General features: G+C 39.7%; 1 protein-coding gene across 1 annotated transcript in view; it reads right to left on the bottom strand.

Moving 5' to 3' along the window:
- Positions 1-17,312, bottom strand: part of LOC144660673 (uncharacterized) — a 69,134-nt gene that overhangs the window by 239 nt on the left and 51,583 nt on the right. The window contains 19 exon segments of the mRNA XM_078521358.1: positions 493-670; positions 1,052-1,103; positions 1,437-1,997; positions 2,621-3,184; positions 3,757-3,927; positions 7,275-7,445; positions 8,446-8,559; positions 9,066-9,644; positions 10,131-10,596; positions 10,598-10,695; positions 10,993-11,230; positions 11,645-11,979; positions 12,399-12,608; positions 12,733-12,795; positions 13,279-13,516; positions 14,814-15,148; positions 15,618-15,827; positions 15,923-15,979; positions 16,144-16,381. Coding sequence (XP_078377484.1) covers positions 547-670; positions 1,052-1,103; positions 1,437-1,997; positions 2,621-3,184; positions 3,757-3,927; positions 7,275-7,445; positions 8,446-8,559; positions 9,066-9,644; positions 10,131-10,596; positions 10,598-10,695; positions 10,993-11,230; positions 11,645-11,979; positions 12,399-12,608; positions 12,733-12,795; positions 13,279-13,516; positions 14,814-15,148; positions 15,618-15,827; positions 15,923-15,979; positions 16,144-16,381 — 4,824 coding nt within the window. The 3' untranslated portion in view covers positions 493-546.

Genomic DNA, 17,312 nt, shown 5'->3' with positions numbered 1-17,312 from the left:
TCAAAGGATGGTTTAGTGAATTTGGCCAAAACAAAAACAACAAAAACAGGCTGACAAAACAAACAAATGCACTAATGATAGCTAGAGGTTTACAGTCAACTCTCTTTTAACTGACACCTCTATAAGAAGGACACCTCTTTAAGACGGACACCTGGTATTGGTCCCCTCCCTCCGTTTTGCAGTCATTTTACTGTACTGAACTCCCTATAGACGGACACCTCTCTAAACAGACAGTTGGAGCCGGCCCCGACGGTGTTCGTTTCGGGTGACTGTTTTCATTCTCTTCTCTGCCACATTTTGTTTCTCGTAAATAGCACGAGGAGGCATATTGTTTATATAATTAAAGCAAATGTTAAAAAAAAAAACATTTCAAGAAGAGTTTCGGTCAGCGTATCAAAGATTGTTGGGTTCACAACGTAAATCATATTCACCTAGATGCTCTTTGTTTTCAGTCAATAGTCACAACTCAAAAAGCACGCCAAAATTACTTACATGGTGTTGTGGGCGTTGAAGGTGTCGAGGCTGTTGTTATTACTGAAGGTGTAGTTACTGCTTCGGGTGTGGTTTGTACCGACGGCGTTGTTTGTACAGAGGGTGTGGTTTGAGGAGGGGCTGTGGTAAAATTGAGGGTGTGGTTTGTGGTGGGGGTGTAGTAACCTCCGAAGTCACACTGGTGGAGAGTCTAAATGAAGCAAATAGACAATAATGTTATACACATCGCCGGAAACGTCTTCTGGGGTCGAAACGCGTAACTGTCCTTTGTTTATCATAGTTTTAGCCCCATTATAAGAAAGTTATATGAAGTACTATAATTAAAAAAAAAAGAACAGTTACTGCTTTATGTATAAACTTGTAATTCCCGCTGTGGTATTGGCGGCAAAAGATGTGGTGGAAGTAGTAAGGCGAGTGTTTAAATGAATAATAGCAAACTGGGACTTAAAGTCACAGGTTTTAATAGTCATAGGCATTGATATAAAAACTTACGATTTTTGTACACATATTTGAAAGAAACAGTGGTTTAAAAGAACAGCATAATCAATTACAAAATAACACCAAACTAACCTTCGTTGTCGTGGCTGGAGCAGTAGTGGGTGCAGTTGTCACTGTGAACAGAAATTACAAATTGAAACCTTAGTTTAAGGCACTTGTTTGATTTTTATTAACCATAAAATACTATTTTGTGGTTGGTAAACTTTGCGTTTTCTGACCTCTATAATTAGTTCATAAAACTAGTGTTATATTATCCGCACTTGTGCCGAGTTCTCATTGGTCCCATGCTTTCTTACTTTTTTGTGATAGGCCAGTAACGATCACTAGTTTTTTTTTTATCTGCTCTTGTGAAAAATGTCTCTCCTTCTACCTCAAATACGTTCGTTTATCGACAAATACGTGGGGGGGGGGGGGGAAACAAGGGGTCGAAATACGTTTTAACTTACTTGCTAAAATATTCGAAGCAACTGATGGAACGTAGCTCATCATATTATCAAAGGTCTTCGGCGTGAACATGTCCTCGGGTCGAACGACCAATCGGCGAAGGTTTGGAAAATTGGCTTTGTTTCCAACACCAATGACATTTACGATCGTGCCCTCCCGACGAAGAAAGGCGGCTAGTGAATCAATTGACCCTCTGTTTGGTGGATCCTTGTTTGTAAGCACGATAATGATTTTAGGAACATCGGGTCGATTAGGTGAAAATCCTCTCGCTGCAAATGTCAGAGCGAAGCTAAGTTGGCTGCTGGGGCCGCCAAGGTATCGAAGATTGTCGACAGCTTCCGAAAAACGGCCAAGTTCTCGATAACTTCCCATGCGGATTGGAGTTTCAAAGAAGGAATCGAATATGATGACTGATGACTGCGTATTGGTGGGGCTGTGTTTAAACACTCGCGCCAAAGCTTTGACAAATTCTTTTTCTGTCCGATAGTTTTCCGGTCCTACGAGCGACGACGAGTCCACAACGTAGATAACTTCAGCTTTGTAATCTTTTGGAACAAAAGTATCTGCCGGCATGAAAGCATGACCATCAATCAGTAAGGAATTTGTTTTATTAATATTACACAAAAAACTAGTTAATGTTTTGGCATGATTTCTTTGGTTGCCGCAAACAAACTAGTATTAAAATCGGAAAAGACATGAAAATGCATTTAGTAAATAGAACATTAAAAGAATATCGCTAAAACTAATGGAACTCGAGGCTAGAGAAGATTTAACTAATTGTATAGTAATAACCTTAATTTTTGACAGGTCAACCGAGCTCAAGTTTTGGCGAGTTGGCATTAGCATTGGTCTATAACATACAAAATGTTAAACGACCATTATGGTCCACATTGTTATAAGTCAAAAGATATTGGTTTATTTTTTTGGGTATAACTACAAAAGAACTATTGTGACAATGCGCGCGCGTGTGAGATTTTGTCATTCGCGGTACTTTGCACTTCTTTCAAACTTTAAAAGGCAGTCTTCTACTAGTTCGATACAGAAATAAAGAAGTAAAAGTGTCTAGATTAGCCAGATTTAAAATATACTGCAATATATTGTAAACTGGAAAAGGAAGTAATAGAACGCTGGAGCTGTTCTCACACGATTCAGAAAAAATAAAAAGAGATACTTTTAATAAGCTTACCAGTTCTGGAAACAACGTAATAAGCAATGGATGGAACATGGGAACTTAAATCACTGGAAGATGGGATCTCGAAGAAGTCACCCGGTCTCTTCACAACCGGTTGCAACTGTGGATCATTGTCATCGACACCCACGCCAACGACATACAAGGTAGCACCCATGTCCCTGACACTTTGTACCATCTCTGTGAGTCGTTGTGATCCAAGTTCGCGCGCTTGCTGACCGTATGTTATGAGGAACACCACGTAGGGAACGGTGGGGCGTGCACTAGTAAGGAGTCTTTGTGTTTGCTTCAGAGCTTCCTCGATGTTTCTTCTTCCTCCAGTAAGGGTCGTGGAGTCCACGATGTCATCAAAGCTTTTGCCCATAAGGTGATCGTAAAATCCGCCAATCAGTCGTGGCCTGTCACTGTAACTAATCACTGCCGCGTGGGAGGAGGTAGGAGCAACGCCGAACTGTTTGGCCATGAGTTTCGCGAAGTCCTTCTGTTGTCTGAGGTCGCTTTGGGTGACGCCGTTTGAGGTGTCTAGAAGAAAGACGATGTCTGCTGGAGAAGGAGCTGCACCTAAAAAATGAAAACAAACGTCAGTTAATACCCAACAATCACAAGGATTGCAAAAAACGGGGAGACGCAAGGACTTCATGTTCAGTAAGTCTGGATGGGATGGCGTGGTTCTTAATTTGAGCCCCGGCTACTATTCACCTTATCGCTCGCGTTGTTTGGACAAGCTTTACATTCACAGTGCTTCAACAACTGTCAATAAGTTGAGGCAATAGTTGAATTGCCAAAAGGTGAGGCAACCGTACATTATTCTTGGAGTAAACTGCAACGGACTTTTATCCAGAGGCATTGATAACATTGAAATCTTTAAGATCACTAAATCCGTTTGCGAAATGTAGATTTAACGTTGGCCGGTTTCATTCGCTTAATATTACTATCTCTGTTGTACTTGTAAATTTTTATAAACAAGTATAAAATTGCGATCATTGAGCTGCAAACATCGACTCTTTCTATGAAGGATTATTCAACATTTTATAGGTAAGTAAAACTGCTATCTCAATCAGTGAGTGGCACATCAAAATGCCGCGAGTAAGCGATTCGGTAGTTTAAAAAAACGAAAATTTCATTTTCCACACCTGGACATTTCCTGGTATTGCATGTTCGTGATTGCTGCCTGGATCCCACACACGTCCTTCCGCCATGTTCTGGTCTGGGAGTATCGCATCTGCGTTCTTGGGTCTGTGTCCCAGAGCCGCACGTCTTCGTACAAGTACTCCATGCACCCCACGGGCCCCAGCCACCGTGCACTGGAAACGAACAAAAAGGATGACATAGTTTCCGAAATATAAATTTAACGGCGACTGTATTGATTTCATTCTTTTATTTTAATTTTCGTTGTATTCAGATGTTTAGAATAACTATGATTATTTTTATATCGATGCACGTTCCTAGGATAAAAAGACCTTTGACACGAGTTTTGCTTGAAGAGGGCTTTCGAAGGGTTAAGAAGGCTAGAATTCAATACAAATGAGTTGAAAAAAGTGGCCACGCATGTGGCAGTTTTAATTGAATCACATATCTCTAAGTCAAAGTATAGAATATACCCCCCCCGTTTTTTTTTTCTTCTTTCCCGTCCCGCCCGAAAAACAACAACCAAAAAAAAACCAAAAAAAAACAAAAAAAAAACATTTCTATACAGAAACGATAATTTAAAAGGGGGGGCCGAAAAACGCCCCCACAAAATTATAAAACGAACATAACTGAATAATTCATTAGGAAAAAAACGACTGATAGTGGGGGAACCCGTTGGTCGGCGATAAGGGGTTGTGGAGGGAAATATTTTATTTAGACCTCTTGCAAAATGTGTTCATATGGTAGCTCTTTTTTGGGGGGCAATCTTTCCCTAAAGTACAGTATGGTGTCAAGCTGAAAGAAACGAAAGCTACAGAATGAATGCTTTATGTTGGTAGAACTGCAATCTTTATCCGTGAGTCACCCCCACGTTGAAAAGGCTAAATTTAAAAGAAACGTTATTTGAAAAATGAAGTGTGATCAATTAAGTTTTGTTGAGCTAACTTGATCTGAATTTAAGAAATGCGTCGCTGCTTAACCCTAAGCTAAATTAAAGTTCTTTCCTAACGATTTTATCCAAAATTGAATTAATTCAATGTCCAAACTTGAACTAAAGCATGATTATTTGCTTTAGAGATGGTTACAAAGGTCCCTCACTTAAAACCAACACATGCAAGGTAAAAGGGTGGAAAAATTTGGAAAAATTACCACAGATATTACCCTTTGAATAGCGGGCTATAATTCTCGGAAAATGATCCAGATGTTGTGGGCAGATAATTTTTTGTACTCATTACAAAATTTTAGAAAACCTTGTTTCAATTACGTATCTTTACAAAGAGTAAAATTATCATCGTTAATTAGTAAAAGTAAATAGCCTTAAAAAACCTGCAAAGATGGCTTATTCAGTTGTCACAAGACCTGTCGTTAAATTGCTAAGGACACCCGCTAGTTTGTAGTAACAAAAAGCCCCACACTTGAAAAAGAATTGGTTAATTAAAATTGGTCGGAATTGTAAAATTAAAGTGCTGCCAAAAATAGCTTTTATTTAACTACCTTGGACTGGATTCAACAAATACATTGTTGTTTGACTCTTAGCCAGTCGTTAATTGCAGTGCGACATGAATATTCAGAGCAAAACCTTAGTTATAGGAAGGAAACTCACTCTTAAACTACCATAAAACGAATGTGATTCAGCCAACGTCAGCCGTCAACCAAAAAGCGGAAAAAAAAAAAACCGGCGTTTTATAGATAAGTAGCGCGCACTGTGAGTGGCTTCTTTCCGGCAGGCGCAGCCATAAGCGTAAAAAACTTGGATGGAAACGAAGCTCTCGGCTGATGTCTTTGCTGAACGCGACATTCCATTCTGGAATCGCAACGCTACATTTAGCCAGGGATTGAAACATGCGATGTTTTAGGCTTCCTTCTCCGTCAGATTGGTTTACTTCTTGTCTTCTCCGTCATTTTGTTGTCCAGCTTACTGGGACTTCTCTTTCATGTATACGCGTAAGGAGACGAACTACTTTATTGTCATATGGCTTTCTGACTTCTCTCCGACATATTCCTTACGTTGGTACAGATAGCATCAGGTTCTTACAGTGGCCATCGGCGGTGTCACAGGATAATTTCCTGCAGGCGATAAGTTTTCTGCGACGTGCTTCATTTACAGTTTCTACAGGAAGCCTTTTTGCTCGCTTTAGATCGGTTTGTGGCGGTGGTCTTTCCAGTAAAAGTCCATCTGTCTCGTCAAGATTTCGTACCTTTGCCATTGTTACAACTTGGATCTTGGCGGTGATAATAAGCTCTGTCGATGTGTATGCGTATGAAGTGTTGAAAAAGAATGGAGAAATCATTTGTAATATTCGAAGAGTACTTCCTTTTCGTTCAAGCTGTATGATGTAGTGCGTTCTGTCCTTTTTTTCTTGGACCTATGATTGCTATAACAGTTTTATACTGCGTTATGCGTGCTCTACGTAAACAAGACAAAACCCTTCGTAGTTCATCAGTGCATCAGAAAGATCAAAGGAAAAGCAAGCAAAGATGACTCTCTGCGTCATTGCTGCATTTTACATCTGTAATATTCCGTTAATTTTAATGCGTTTCCTTTTAGACGAAAGTCAATGTTCATCTTACAAAGTACTATGGCTTTTTTCTCGTATTATGTTTTACTTATCTTCCACAGTTAACCCAATTATCTGTATGACGTTTGTTCAAAGCTATCGTCAAGGCTTTAAAGAAGTTACCATGTGTTGGAAGAACTGTTTGACTATAAGAAGAAACATGGAAAATGGTGAACGAGACGAAATAACTCTACAAGATTTCAAAAAAATTCCGGGAATTGGAGAGAATCTCGCGTTTAGCGAAACCTGATAAAAGACGGAGTTATTCTTTTTCCGATGCTGTCACGTAAGGACATTCTCGTTTTGGCGAGTCCTGCTGTAAACTTCCGTACGTTTCTTTCATACCGGAAAATTCGAGAACAGAATTCTGTTGTTTGTCGGATTTGTCCTGTCAAATCAGTTAATAATACAGTCGAAGCTCTCTTAACGGACACTCTCGTAAGCGGACAGCTCTACTTACGGCCGCCTTGTCTGAAACCCCGTTTAAACTCCCATACAATCTCTGTATTTCTACATTCTAGTAAGCGGACATTCCCGTAAGCGGCCGCGGACACTTTCACAGATAACGACTTGGACTTTTTCTTTGTTATTAAGCTCCCGTAAGCGGACATCCCAAAGAAAATCTTAAAAAAACCTCTAACTTTTTTTTATCAATCAACTTCACATCGCCGTTCGTCACAATGATTTTACAGTTGTTACAGTACCATATTTCAGTGTTTGTTTTGTCGTCATCTACGTCCGTCTGGTTGTTGTTAGCTGGGCAAACTCCCGTAAGCGGCCATCTATTCCCTACACCTCTAGTGGCCGCTTACGAGAACCATTCTCGTAAGCGGCCAGCTCCAGTTACGGACACTTTTTTCGCGTCCTGAGGGTGTCCGCTTACGAGAGCTTCGACTGTAGTGGTAGTTTTGAAAATGAGCATTTTTTGTGGTTGATACTTTACTGTTATAAATATGAAGACATACCAGGACAATTCTCCGTATTACACGCTCGGGATTGTTGAGTAGCTCCCTCACATTGCCTTCCACCATTTTCTGGTCTCGGACTATCGCATCTGCGTTCTTGGGTCTGTGTCCCCGACCCACACGTCTTAGTACATGTACTCCATGCACCCCACGGGCTCCAGCCCCCGTGTACTGAAAGCGAACAAAAAGGATGATATAATTTCCAATATGTAAAATCAACGGCGAACGTGGTTGATCCCACTATTTTATACTTATTTTTTTTGTAGTTGTAAATTTATGTACCTATTGCAAAATGTGTTCACATGATAGCTCTTTTTTAAGGGCTTGGCATATTAAAAGTATTAAATAAAAAATCAAAATGGCACCATGCTGAAACAAACGAAAGCTGCAGAATCAATGTTATATGTTGGTAGAACTGCAATCTTTATCCGTAAGAGGCACATTAAAACGCCGTAAGTGATCGAGACATGTACTAGTTAAGAACGTGAACATTGTTTGGGTCAATTCTTTACTGTTATAAATGTGAAGACATACCAGGGCAATTATTTGTATTGCACGCTCGGGATTGTTTACTAGGTCCCTCACATTGCCTTCCACCGTTTTCTGGTCTGGGACTATCGCATCTGCGTTCTTGGGCCTGTATCCCCGACCCACACGTCTTTGTGCATGTACTCCATCCACTCCATCGGCCCCAACCCCCGTTTACTGCGGGCAAACCAAAGCATGATATAATTACGTGAACCTTTATTCATTATGCAATAGAATGGAAACATCAATGCACATAATTGTAAGGGATTTCTTCTGTTCTTCGCAAAGGTTAGTCTTCCATGATCCCTCTTAGGATTTAGCATGGAAAATTTTGTTTTGTTTGAATGTCTGATTGGTTCCCTGAGTGAATTAGGTGTTCGTCCTTATGAGAAGTCCACTTAAAACAAAGGTTAGGAAGGAAACAACTCAACAATATTTTTACGATATCAAAACATTGTAAATGTTTCTAGGTTTTTGTAAATAATAAGGGGAAATAGGGAAATAAATTAATATTTGAATAAAATTTTGCATAGAGTAATGAGAAAGATTTATAGAGGACAGGCATTTCTGTGTTCAATTGCATGATGGACAAAAGGACAATTCTGAACCAGACCAGAACTCGTTGTATAGTTACATTTATTACCTTTTACCGGAGGAGTAGTTATTTGACTTGGTTCCGTTGTCGATTTTTCAGTTGGTGTAGTTTCCTCTGCCGTCGTTGGGATTGGTGTGCCAGTTTCAGATATTCTAGGAGCAACTGATGAAAGGAAATTTGAAACATAGGTAATGCTGACTTGTCTCCAGTCATCGTCTTATTTTTCCTAATCTTTACGGGAAACATGGGTTGGGGGGGGGGGGGGGGGAGTTGTTGGAGACTGGGAGAGAACTTAGAGAAACAAAGGGATACTATCAGAGAATAAGAGAGGATACAGACTTCCCCCCTTTATTTCCTTCCCATAACTCTGCGCGCTTGCGTTTTAGTAGTTAACATTACATTCGACTGATAAGAGAGTTCTGAGAACGAGTCAGGTGATATCGAGATACTCAAAGACGTGTTTTCTTCTTACCTCAATAAAAACATTATTTGGAGGTTTATTTACTATACGTCATTTTGAACCCTTGTCCTGGAACTATATTTTCATGTTGAAGGTGGTTTAAATAATCTGATGACGACGGAAATTCTAGTGTTTAAACCAAACAACCTTCCTCCTTACGCTGTAAAAATCCTAAACTTCACTGATTTTGCAAATAATAACAACATACCGTAGTCATCCAGTAGGTGACTTGAGAGCCTGTTCGCCTCTTGAGGCAGACCACGGAAGGAAGTAACTGATATAACATTAGATTTGTTCTTATCGTCTGCCTGGAAGTAACTAGGATCTACGTCATCTCCAACTGCCATGACGTGAGTTTTCGTTCCAGAGCGATGTAGAGGCTTTACCGCAGCACCAAATGTCTGGGAACCCGGTTCATCGGTTTGTCGACCGCCAGCTACAAGGACGACAAACTTCGGATGATCATTATCGACGTCTCTCAGTGCGTCCGTAGCCGCCTTTAAAGCCCTGTCGATCCTTCTGGCACCTCTCAAATGGGGAAGGTTATCAACGATTGTTTCAAGACTCGACTTGCTTTCCTGGTTTTGGAAATTTAATATCATCGTCGCTCCATCGCTGTAAACCATGATTCCAACCCGAGCACCGCTGTCAGCCGGATAAATGTTCAGTTGACTGATTAAGGTTTTAATGAAGTCTTTTTCTTGTCTAAAGTTGGAAGGAGTCACCTCAGCAGACGAGTCGATGACGAACAAGACGTACATCGTGAGATTGAGCCTCTTAGGGGTAACTACAAAAAAACAAAAACAATAAAGAGCTTCTTATCAAAAGTTCATTTTAACTAGAAACCGGTCACCTAAACTAGCAGCACCTGGTCAACTTACTAAGAGTGGTTTAATTGCTGCCTATGACAGCAAACGCCGTGGAACCGGAATCGTCTCGATGATCACAAATAGCACTCCCCATAATAACTAAGTCGATGTTTAATACACAATAAATAGTTTCATATTAAACGTTCATTTTAACTAAAAACAGGTCAACTAAAATCGCAGCACCTAGGCAACTAGCAAAGATTGCAGCAAACGCCGTGGAACTAGAATTGTTTAGATGATTACAAATAGCACTACCCCATATTAACTAAGTCGACGTTTAATATTGTGTTTACTGTTTTAGTGCATCCTATGTTCAACTGCGGGCATTTCATATGCTACAGGGCGTGTGAATTTGGAGCTTATTCGTTTTGTGGCACTCATCTAAAAGCAAGATTTAAACTTACCAGAATCAGTCAACACCTGACTTCCGACCTGATTGATCTGCTTGGGAATTTCACTGCGGGACGCTATGGCAAACACGTTTTCAGGATTCTCTACACTAGACCTAAACTCTTGAATGTCGGGAGATGGGCCAATCAAAGCAATATACGTCCTCACACCCATGGCGCTCAGCTTATCGATGACGCCACCAACTGAACTACCATCCTCCTTCTGCAATGGCTTTCCAGATGTCACGAGGAAAACGACCTTGGAAACAGAAGAGGGGGATTTGGGAAACATCCCTGCAGCAGTTTGCAAAGCGTCACTGACACTTCGGCTTCCTCCATAGTGAGGAACACTGTCAACGGTGGATTCAAAGTCAGAAGCTGACCTGAAGCTTTCAAAGTCAGAGATTACCGACGCACGGCCATTGAACACAACCAGGGCTGCTCGGGCTCCCTGTGGGTTGATGTTTAGGTATCTGGCCAAGGGACTTGATGAGGTCTTTTACTGTGTTGTATGTGGCAGCAGTTTCTCTGGACGAATCCATGACAAACAGAATGTCGGCGGAGTACTTGGTCTTGGGATCTTGTGGAAATATGTTAGGTTAATCATTATGAGAGTCGTTTCAAAGACATGTACTCAGCACTCAGATAGATAAAGGGTGAAACGTTTCTAAGCATTACTTATGCATTACATAATAAACGTGAAATGGACTTAGAATAAAAAAAGTACGTAAACAACAAGGTATGCACTTAAAAAGATTTATATGCTCAATTCCATACTCAGGGATTGCTTTATAAACGATTCCCTTTATAGAAGATTTATAGAAAATTGCCCAAACCAGGCAACACCTTGACATATAGATTCAAAACTAACACTTACCGTCACAGATTCCTCGTCGGATCTGTGGTGCAATTGTTTGAAGTGCCCTAAACGATGAAGACATTAAAACGTACTCAGGACTGGATGCAATCTCCTCTAGCTCATTTCGGTCTACTTCATTTCCAACTCCAATAGCGTAAACAGTAACTCCCTTGTTCTTGATTCCTGCTGAAGCTACAACAAGGCTGGTGAACTTGCCAGTCTTTGTTTGCTTTCCGTCAGTAATGACAATAGCTATCTGGAAATGAAACAATTTACGATCCCCTTTGTTTTCTTTCAAAAGCACAGTTAGCTAGTTGTAATCAAAGTTAACCACAATGACTGCCGCCACAAACTCTTCTTGGCTGCTTCTCGCCTCAAATATTGTTAAGACGGAAAGGGACAAATACGCTACCATACCGGGCTGGTAGACTGCAAAAATTAAAATTACATGAATGGAAAGAATCGTAAGATGCATTTCATTAAACATCTACACAGTCTGGTTAAGAACAATATGTCTATGTAAACTTTTCATATTGGGATTAACAAAAGGCAGCGGAATTTCAAATTCATCAAGCTCCGCTTCTGTCTCGATCAAACGGATGACCAGCATCTAACAAAGGATTATTTCACAATGTTGGCCATATGATGTATCGTCTGTAAATAACTTTACCTTCGCTACACCTGGCCTCATGCCGTTTGATGCCTGGAACAGATCTCTGTCTGCAAGCAGAAGGGCTTTGTCCGTGTAGGTCAATCCACGCTGCCAACGCATTCCATCGAACAATCGATTCACATCGTCCGTACCCTGCACGTTGCTGAACCTTAATACTACAACAGGGTTGGTACTGTATGCTACAGCTGCCACGTGTGTGGCAGAAGGGCTGACGTCAAGTTTGCTGATCAACGCTTTAAGGAAGCGTTTCATTCTCTCCCAGTTCGTTCTGCCAATACTTCCAGATGAATCAACGATGAAGGCAATATCCACAAGGGGTTGGCAATCTTTATCTGTTTTGATTGTCAAACGACAAACATAAGCAACTACTAGTATTTTAGGTTGCTAAAAGAGAATGTAAACACACTTCTAACAAGGGTGCTAGATTCCACTGTACATTACATTATATAGTTACCGTATGGCATGCATGTTTAACTTTTAATATTATTTGAACGATGCATATAAAAAATAAATCCCGTGATCCCTATGGCAACAAGGGATTGCATTTTACGAAAATATGATCCACATAAAAAGTTAATTTGCTTCACTATTGGGTGGGCGAACTCCGGCGGCCCCTCTCACAAAACGGACAAAGCAGAAAGAAACAACACCAGTAACAGCAAAATAAGCAAGCAAACAATAACACAGACAGACAAAAACCAAACAAACGAACTTTTCTCAAATGTGTCAATTTAGAAAAGATAAAACCTACCACAACGTCCCTGCTTCGCAGGAAAAACAATCATATCTCCCAGACATGCTTGTCGTCTTAGATGGCACTCGTTCAGGTCCTGTACGCCATCCGATGCACAAACAGGCCTCCGAGTATTTGGACAAGTAGGACAGATACATTGGGGTTGTTTGTTCACTGCTCGGCAACCAATATTGTATGGAGCTCTGCAGCCTTGAGTCAGACAAGGATCTGCAAAGAGTGAAATGCGGAAAGTTCTTAAAACTATTAGTCTTTGTGTATATTCGCAATAAGAATCAAGCTTGAATATAGTGAGTATTGGTAACATAACAAACGTATTGTCTTTGTAAAATACCTGGGGTTGTTGGTATTGGTGTTATTGTCTGTGTTGTTGTCACTTTCGGTGCTTGCGTTGATGCTGTGAATTAAGACAAGGTCAAGCACATGTTAGACCCTTTTAATGCTAAGCTTCCAAACTCTGAATAAATGGCATTACCATAATAAAAAGTTATAGCAATAAAAAAAAAAACAATTCCCGGATGGCAAATCTTAAACCATTTAGACAAAATTTTTCAAGTTTGTCTTTAGTATTGATCCCTAGAAATCTTTGACTGAAGTACGAAGAGTAGCAGCAGACGGACAGGAATCGAGGCGCTCTGTAGAAGGCTCATGTAATCCTTAGTCACAAAACAGACGGATAGGTGACAGGTAACTGATCCTTTTAAATCCTTTCAACTGCTAAACAGTCCTGTTTCTTTTTAATTTATTATTGTTTCTAGAGAGTTTTTCTATCTTATAAAACCCAACTTTTTAGGATTTCTTTTGCTTTGAAGGTAAGATGCCACATCATAAAAATATGGTGAATATATGCCTTAAACGTGCATGACAAGTTACACCTTACCTTGGCAAAATCTCCTTATTATCCCTGAAGAGATGTACTGAAGATCTTTAAAAGACGAAGATGTGAACACGTACTCTGGCCCAGATGCAATCTCTTCCAGCTCTGCTCGATCAGCTCCACTGCCAACTCCAAGAGCATACACAAGAACCCCTTTGTTTTTAATCCCTCGTGAAGCTTCTAAAAGTCTTGTGTAAGGTTGGGTTGTTGTCTGCTTTCCGTCTGTGATGACAATGGCCAACTATACAAAAAGCACGAAAGAGCACTTATGTCAAAATTTAAAAATGGATTAATTAAGGGATACTTCGGCCTTCTTTAAATACAACTTCAGGGAGCTTAAGGCATAATCAAAGCCAAATTAAACAAAACTACACGGCACGCTTATACGTTTAAAGTTTGTACGTTTTAATTCTATACACAAATTAAGAGCAAGTAGATGACATACGCTAATAGCTAAATTTGACCAAATTTGAAAGCACTAGTGAGAAGTGGACAAATCTGAAAACGTTGGACTCTTACTTGAAAAAAAAAAGGAATTGCTGCCATTTTAGTTGATGTTTTACCTGGAAGCTTCATGGGCAGCATCATAGTCAAAAGTGTATCCAAAGGAAAACTTGTTAACCGTGCGAAGCCGGTTCATAATCTGGCCGGCGTTTTTTGTCGTTCTTTGTAGTTTTTTTTTGTCGGTAAATCGTTCCTTAATGTACCTTAATCTATAAACGGATTAATGGCACCACGCCGGAATATATAAATGATTTACTCATCAGAAACTCTGATACTCATAAAAGATCAACTCGTTTCTGTAATCAGTCTTAACTTAAGTTGTCCTTGATATAAGAGGAATACTGAAGGCGGCAAGACGTGTAAGGACAATCAAAGAATGGAACTCACTTAGCGCAGACTTAAAACGGAGCCCAAGTGTTAATTTTTTTAAGCGTTCTCTTTTTAAACAAATTTTAAATAATCAAATCCATACGCAATCATTCATGTAATTTTAATTCTTAATTGTCTTATTGTATTTAATGTTGTACATAGTTTTATCTCAATCTATTTTTAAAGCTTTTAACATTGTTATATTTCCGTTATTGTTATATTTTTGTGAGGGCCACAAGTTTATCAGTTTGATTACTGTCAGGTGTCACCCTCGTTAAATAAAGTCCTACTAACTTACTTACTTACTTACTAACTAACTAACTGGTTTGGGTTTATTTTATTGAACATTCGGAACAAAATAAATATTTGCATGCGTAAGCAGTAATTTATCCGGCCAGGCATGTGGTTAAGCAAGAGATGACGCGGAGAAGGAAATTCATGTCACGCACACTCCGTGACTCACGCAAACACGACTTGTGTGTTTCTCAAGTGACTGCTTTTCTAAAGATTTTCACTGTTCGGCGCCGTGCCTTTGTAGCCAAAAAACTGAAAGAGGTGATCAAACATTAACCGCACGGTTACAAACTGCTTGAAGTTCTTGTTCTGTTTCTTATTGTGATATTGAACTTTCAGAGGGATAGTATAGATGTACACAAACAATTTACCTTCGGTACATTGGGTCTCATCCCGGTTGAAGTTTGAAACAGGTCTCTGTCGGCAAGAAGCAGTGCTCTGTCCGTGTAGGTAAATCCACGCTGCCAACGCATTCCATCAAATTCTCGATTAACCTCGTCCGTACCTTGAACAGCATTGAATCTCATCACCACCTCAGGATTGGTGCTGTATGCTACAGCTGCTACGTGTGTGGCCGAAGGACTGACGTCCAGTTTGCTGACCAAGGATTTAATGAAACGTTTCATTCTTTCCCAGTTGGTGCGCCCAATACTTCCAGACGAATCGATGACAAAAGCGATATCCACAATGGTGCTGCATTGCTTATCTGTTCAAAAAGAGAGACAAAACACAAATAATTTTAAATCAGTATGTTTGTGTTTGTTAACAAGCAAAAAAAATACCATAAATCATTAGGGATATTGGTGATGGATGGTTATTTGAAAAGTTTAACAACAACAACAACATCAACAACAACAACGACAACGCACTTCTAATAACATACCATAGGAGACAGACTTCTTTAATTTGCTGACTGCTTTCACGCTAGCATATCTGCATAATTTTGAGACCTTATATTCATTGTAACGCTTTCTCATTTCACCAAACCGATGAAGACCTAAGCTTTTAGGTCGAAACGTCTTCTAGCATTTTCACGTAACGTTATTTTTACGTGCCAAAACGTTTGTACATATTTTTAATATCAAGAATCCTTTCATGATATATTTCATATCATACCATGTGTTTATTTATTACCGACCAAGATATAACTTAGTATCAATGAATGGCAGACATACCACATGGTCCCTGCTTTACAACTGCAACTGATATATCTCCCTGGCAAGCTTGTCTTCTTAGATGACACTCGCTCAAGTCCTGTACACCGTCAGTTGCACAAACAGGCCTTCGAATATTTGGACAAGTAGGACATATGCATTGCGCTTTCTTGTCCACAACCCGGCAGCCGATATTATATGGAGCACTGCAGCCCTGAGTTTGACATGGATCTGTAAAAAAATGCAAAGCAAAATTCAGTTTCAATTATAAGCCTTCTCGTAAACGCCTAAAAAGGTGAAAAAAAAAAAAAACTCAACTTAAATACCTGGGGTTGTTGGTATTGGTGTTGTTATTGGAGTCATAGTTGTCGTTTGTGTTGACACTGTTGGTAAATAGAGCAAAAAAATATTAATGCAAACAAAAAAAATAAATAAACCCATATCTAAAAATAAAAGATAAAAGCACCCAAGCTCACATTGAATAAAGATTGGGACGATAATATATTTTGTACCATCCACATTAACATGCGCGATTTGCAAACCCTACCTTGACAAAATCGTTTTGTAATCACTGGAGAGATGTTTTGGAGATCCTTAAACGAAGAAGATGTAAAAACGTACTCTGGCCTAGAAGCGATCTCTTCCAGCTCTGCTCGATCTGCTCCATTGCCAACTCCAAGAGCGTAGACAATTACTCCTTTATTTTTAATTCCTTGGGAAGCTATGGAAAGTCTGGTATACGATGAGGTCGTTGTCTGTTTGCCATCTGTGATGACAATGGCCAACTAGAAAACAGTACGAAAAAGCGCTGAGCGACAAAATCTTAAATTGGATTAACGGATACTTCGCCTTTTTTAACATGACTTTTGGAAGATTGGGACACATCGAAGGCAAACGGACCTACATGACACGTTTGAAAGTTGTAAGTCTACACGCTTTCATTCAATACACAAATAAAAAGCTTTTTATGCCCAAGTGGATGTCATGCTCAATGCCCTTTGCCATACTCTTGACAAATTCTGGAAACACAAATGAGAAGTCGAGAAACGTAAAATATTGGATTCTTACTCGGATGGAAAAGAAGTTATTGTATAAAAAAATACATTGTTGCCCCTTGGGTATAGCTTACATTTGAATAGCTATGAGCAAAGAGTATTCCTATAGGCAGTGTAACTGAGAGGCGAATTATCTCAGTCGTGGTTTTCAGACTCGTCAGCATACAAGGAGAAGTAGTCAGTTAGGATCTATCATTACTTTACCCAGGCTACTCACCCTTATCTCAGCCAATAATTCTTCTGTCTATTACATTTAAGCAAATTTTTGCTGGGTGATGACTTTCTTTCATGCATGTGTCAGTAATTTGGATTGCATTACAATTGTTAAAAAGCAGCATAGGCAAAAATTATCCATTTAGGAAAGCTTGTTTATATCTTGTCTACAACCTCTTACAGATAAAGAGCAAAGCCAAACAATAGTGTTTCTTGATGTAATGTATATGAAATGATTCATATATGAACTGCGGATGTATATGAGAGTGATAAATGATCGTCGCAGTGAATTTCCAATTTAAGCAATTGGAATAAAGAAGCCTGAAAAAAATTCAGGGCTTCAACGGGATTCGAACCCGTGACCTCCGCGATGCCGGTGCGATGCTCTACCAACTGAGCTATTGAAGCCACACATTGGGAGCGAGGTCAATGTGTAAAATTTAGAGGG

The sequence above is a fragment of the Oculina patagonica genome, chromosome 7, assembly GCF_052425735.1.
Source record: "Oculina patagonica isolate OP01 chromosome 7, crgOcupat, whole genome shotgun sequence".
NCBI classification, from domain to species: Eukaryota; Metazoa; Cnidaria; class Anthozoa; order Scleractinia; family Oculinidae; genus Oculina; species Oculina patagonica.
This window is presented reverse-complemented; position numbering and strand designations above follow the sequence as displayed.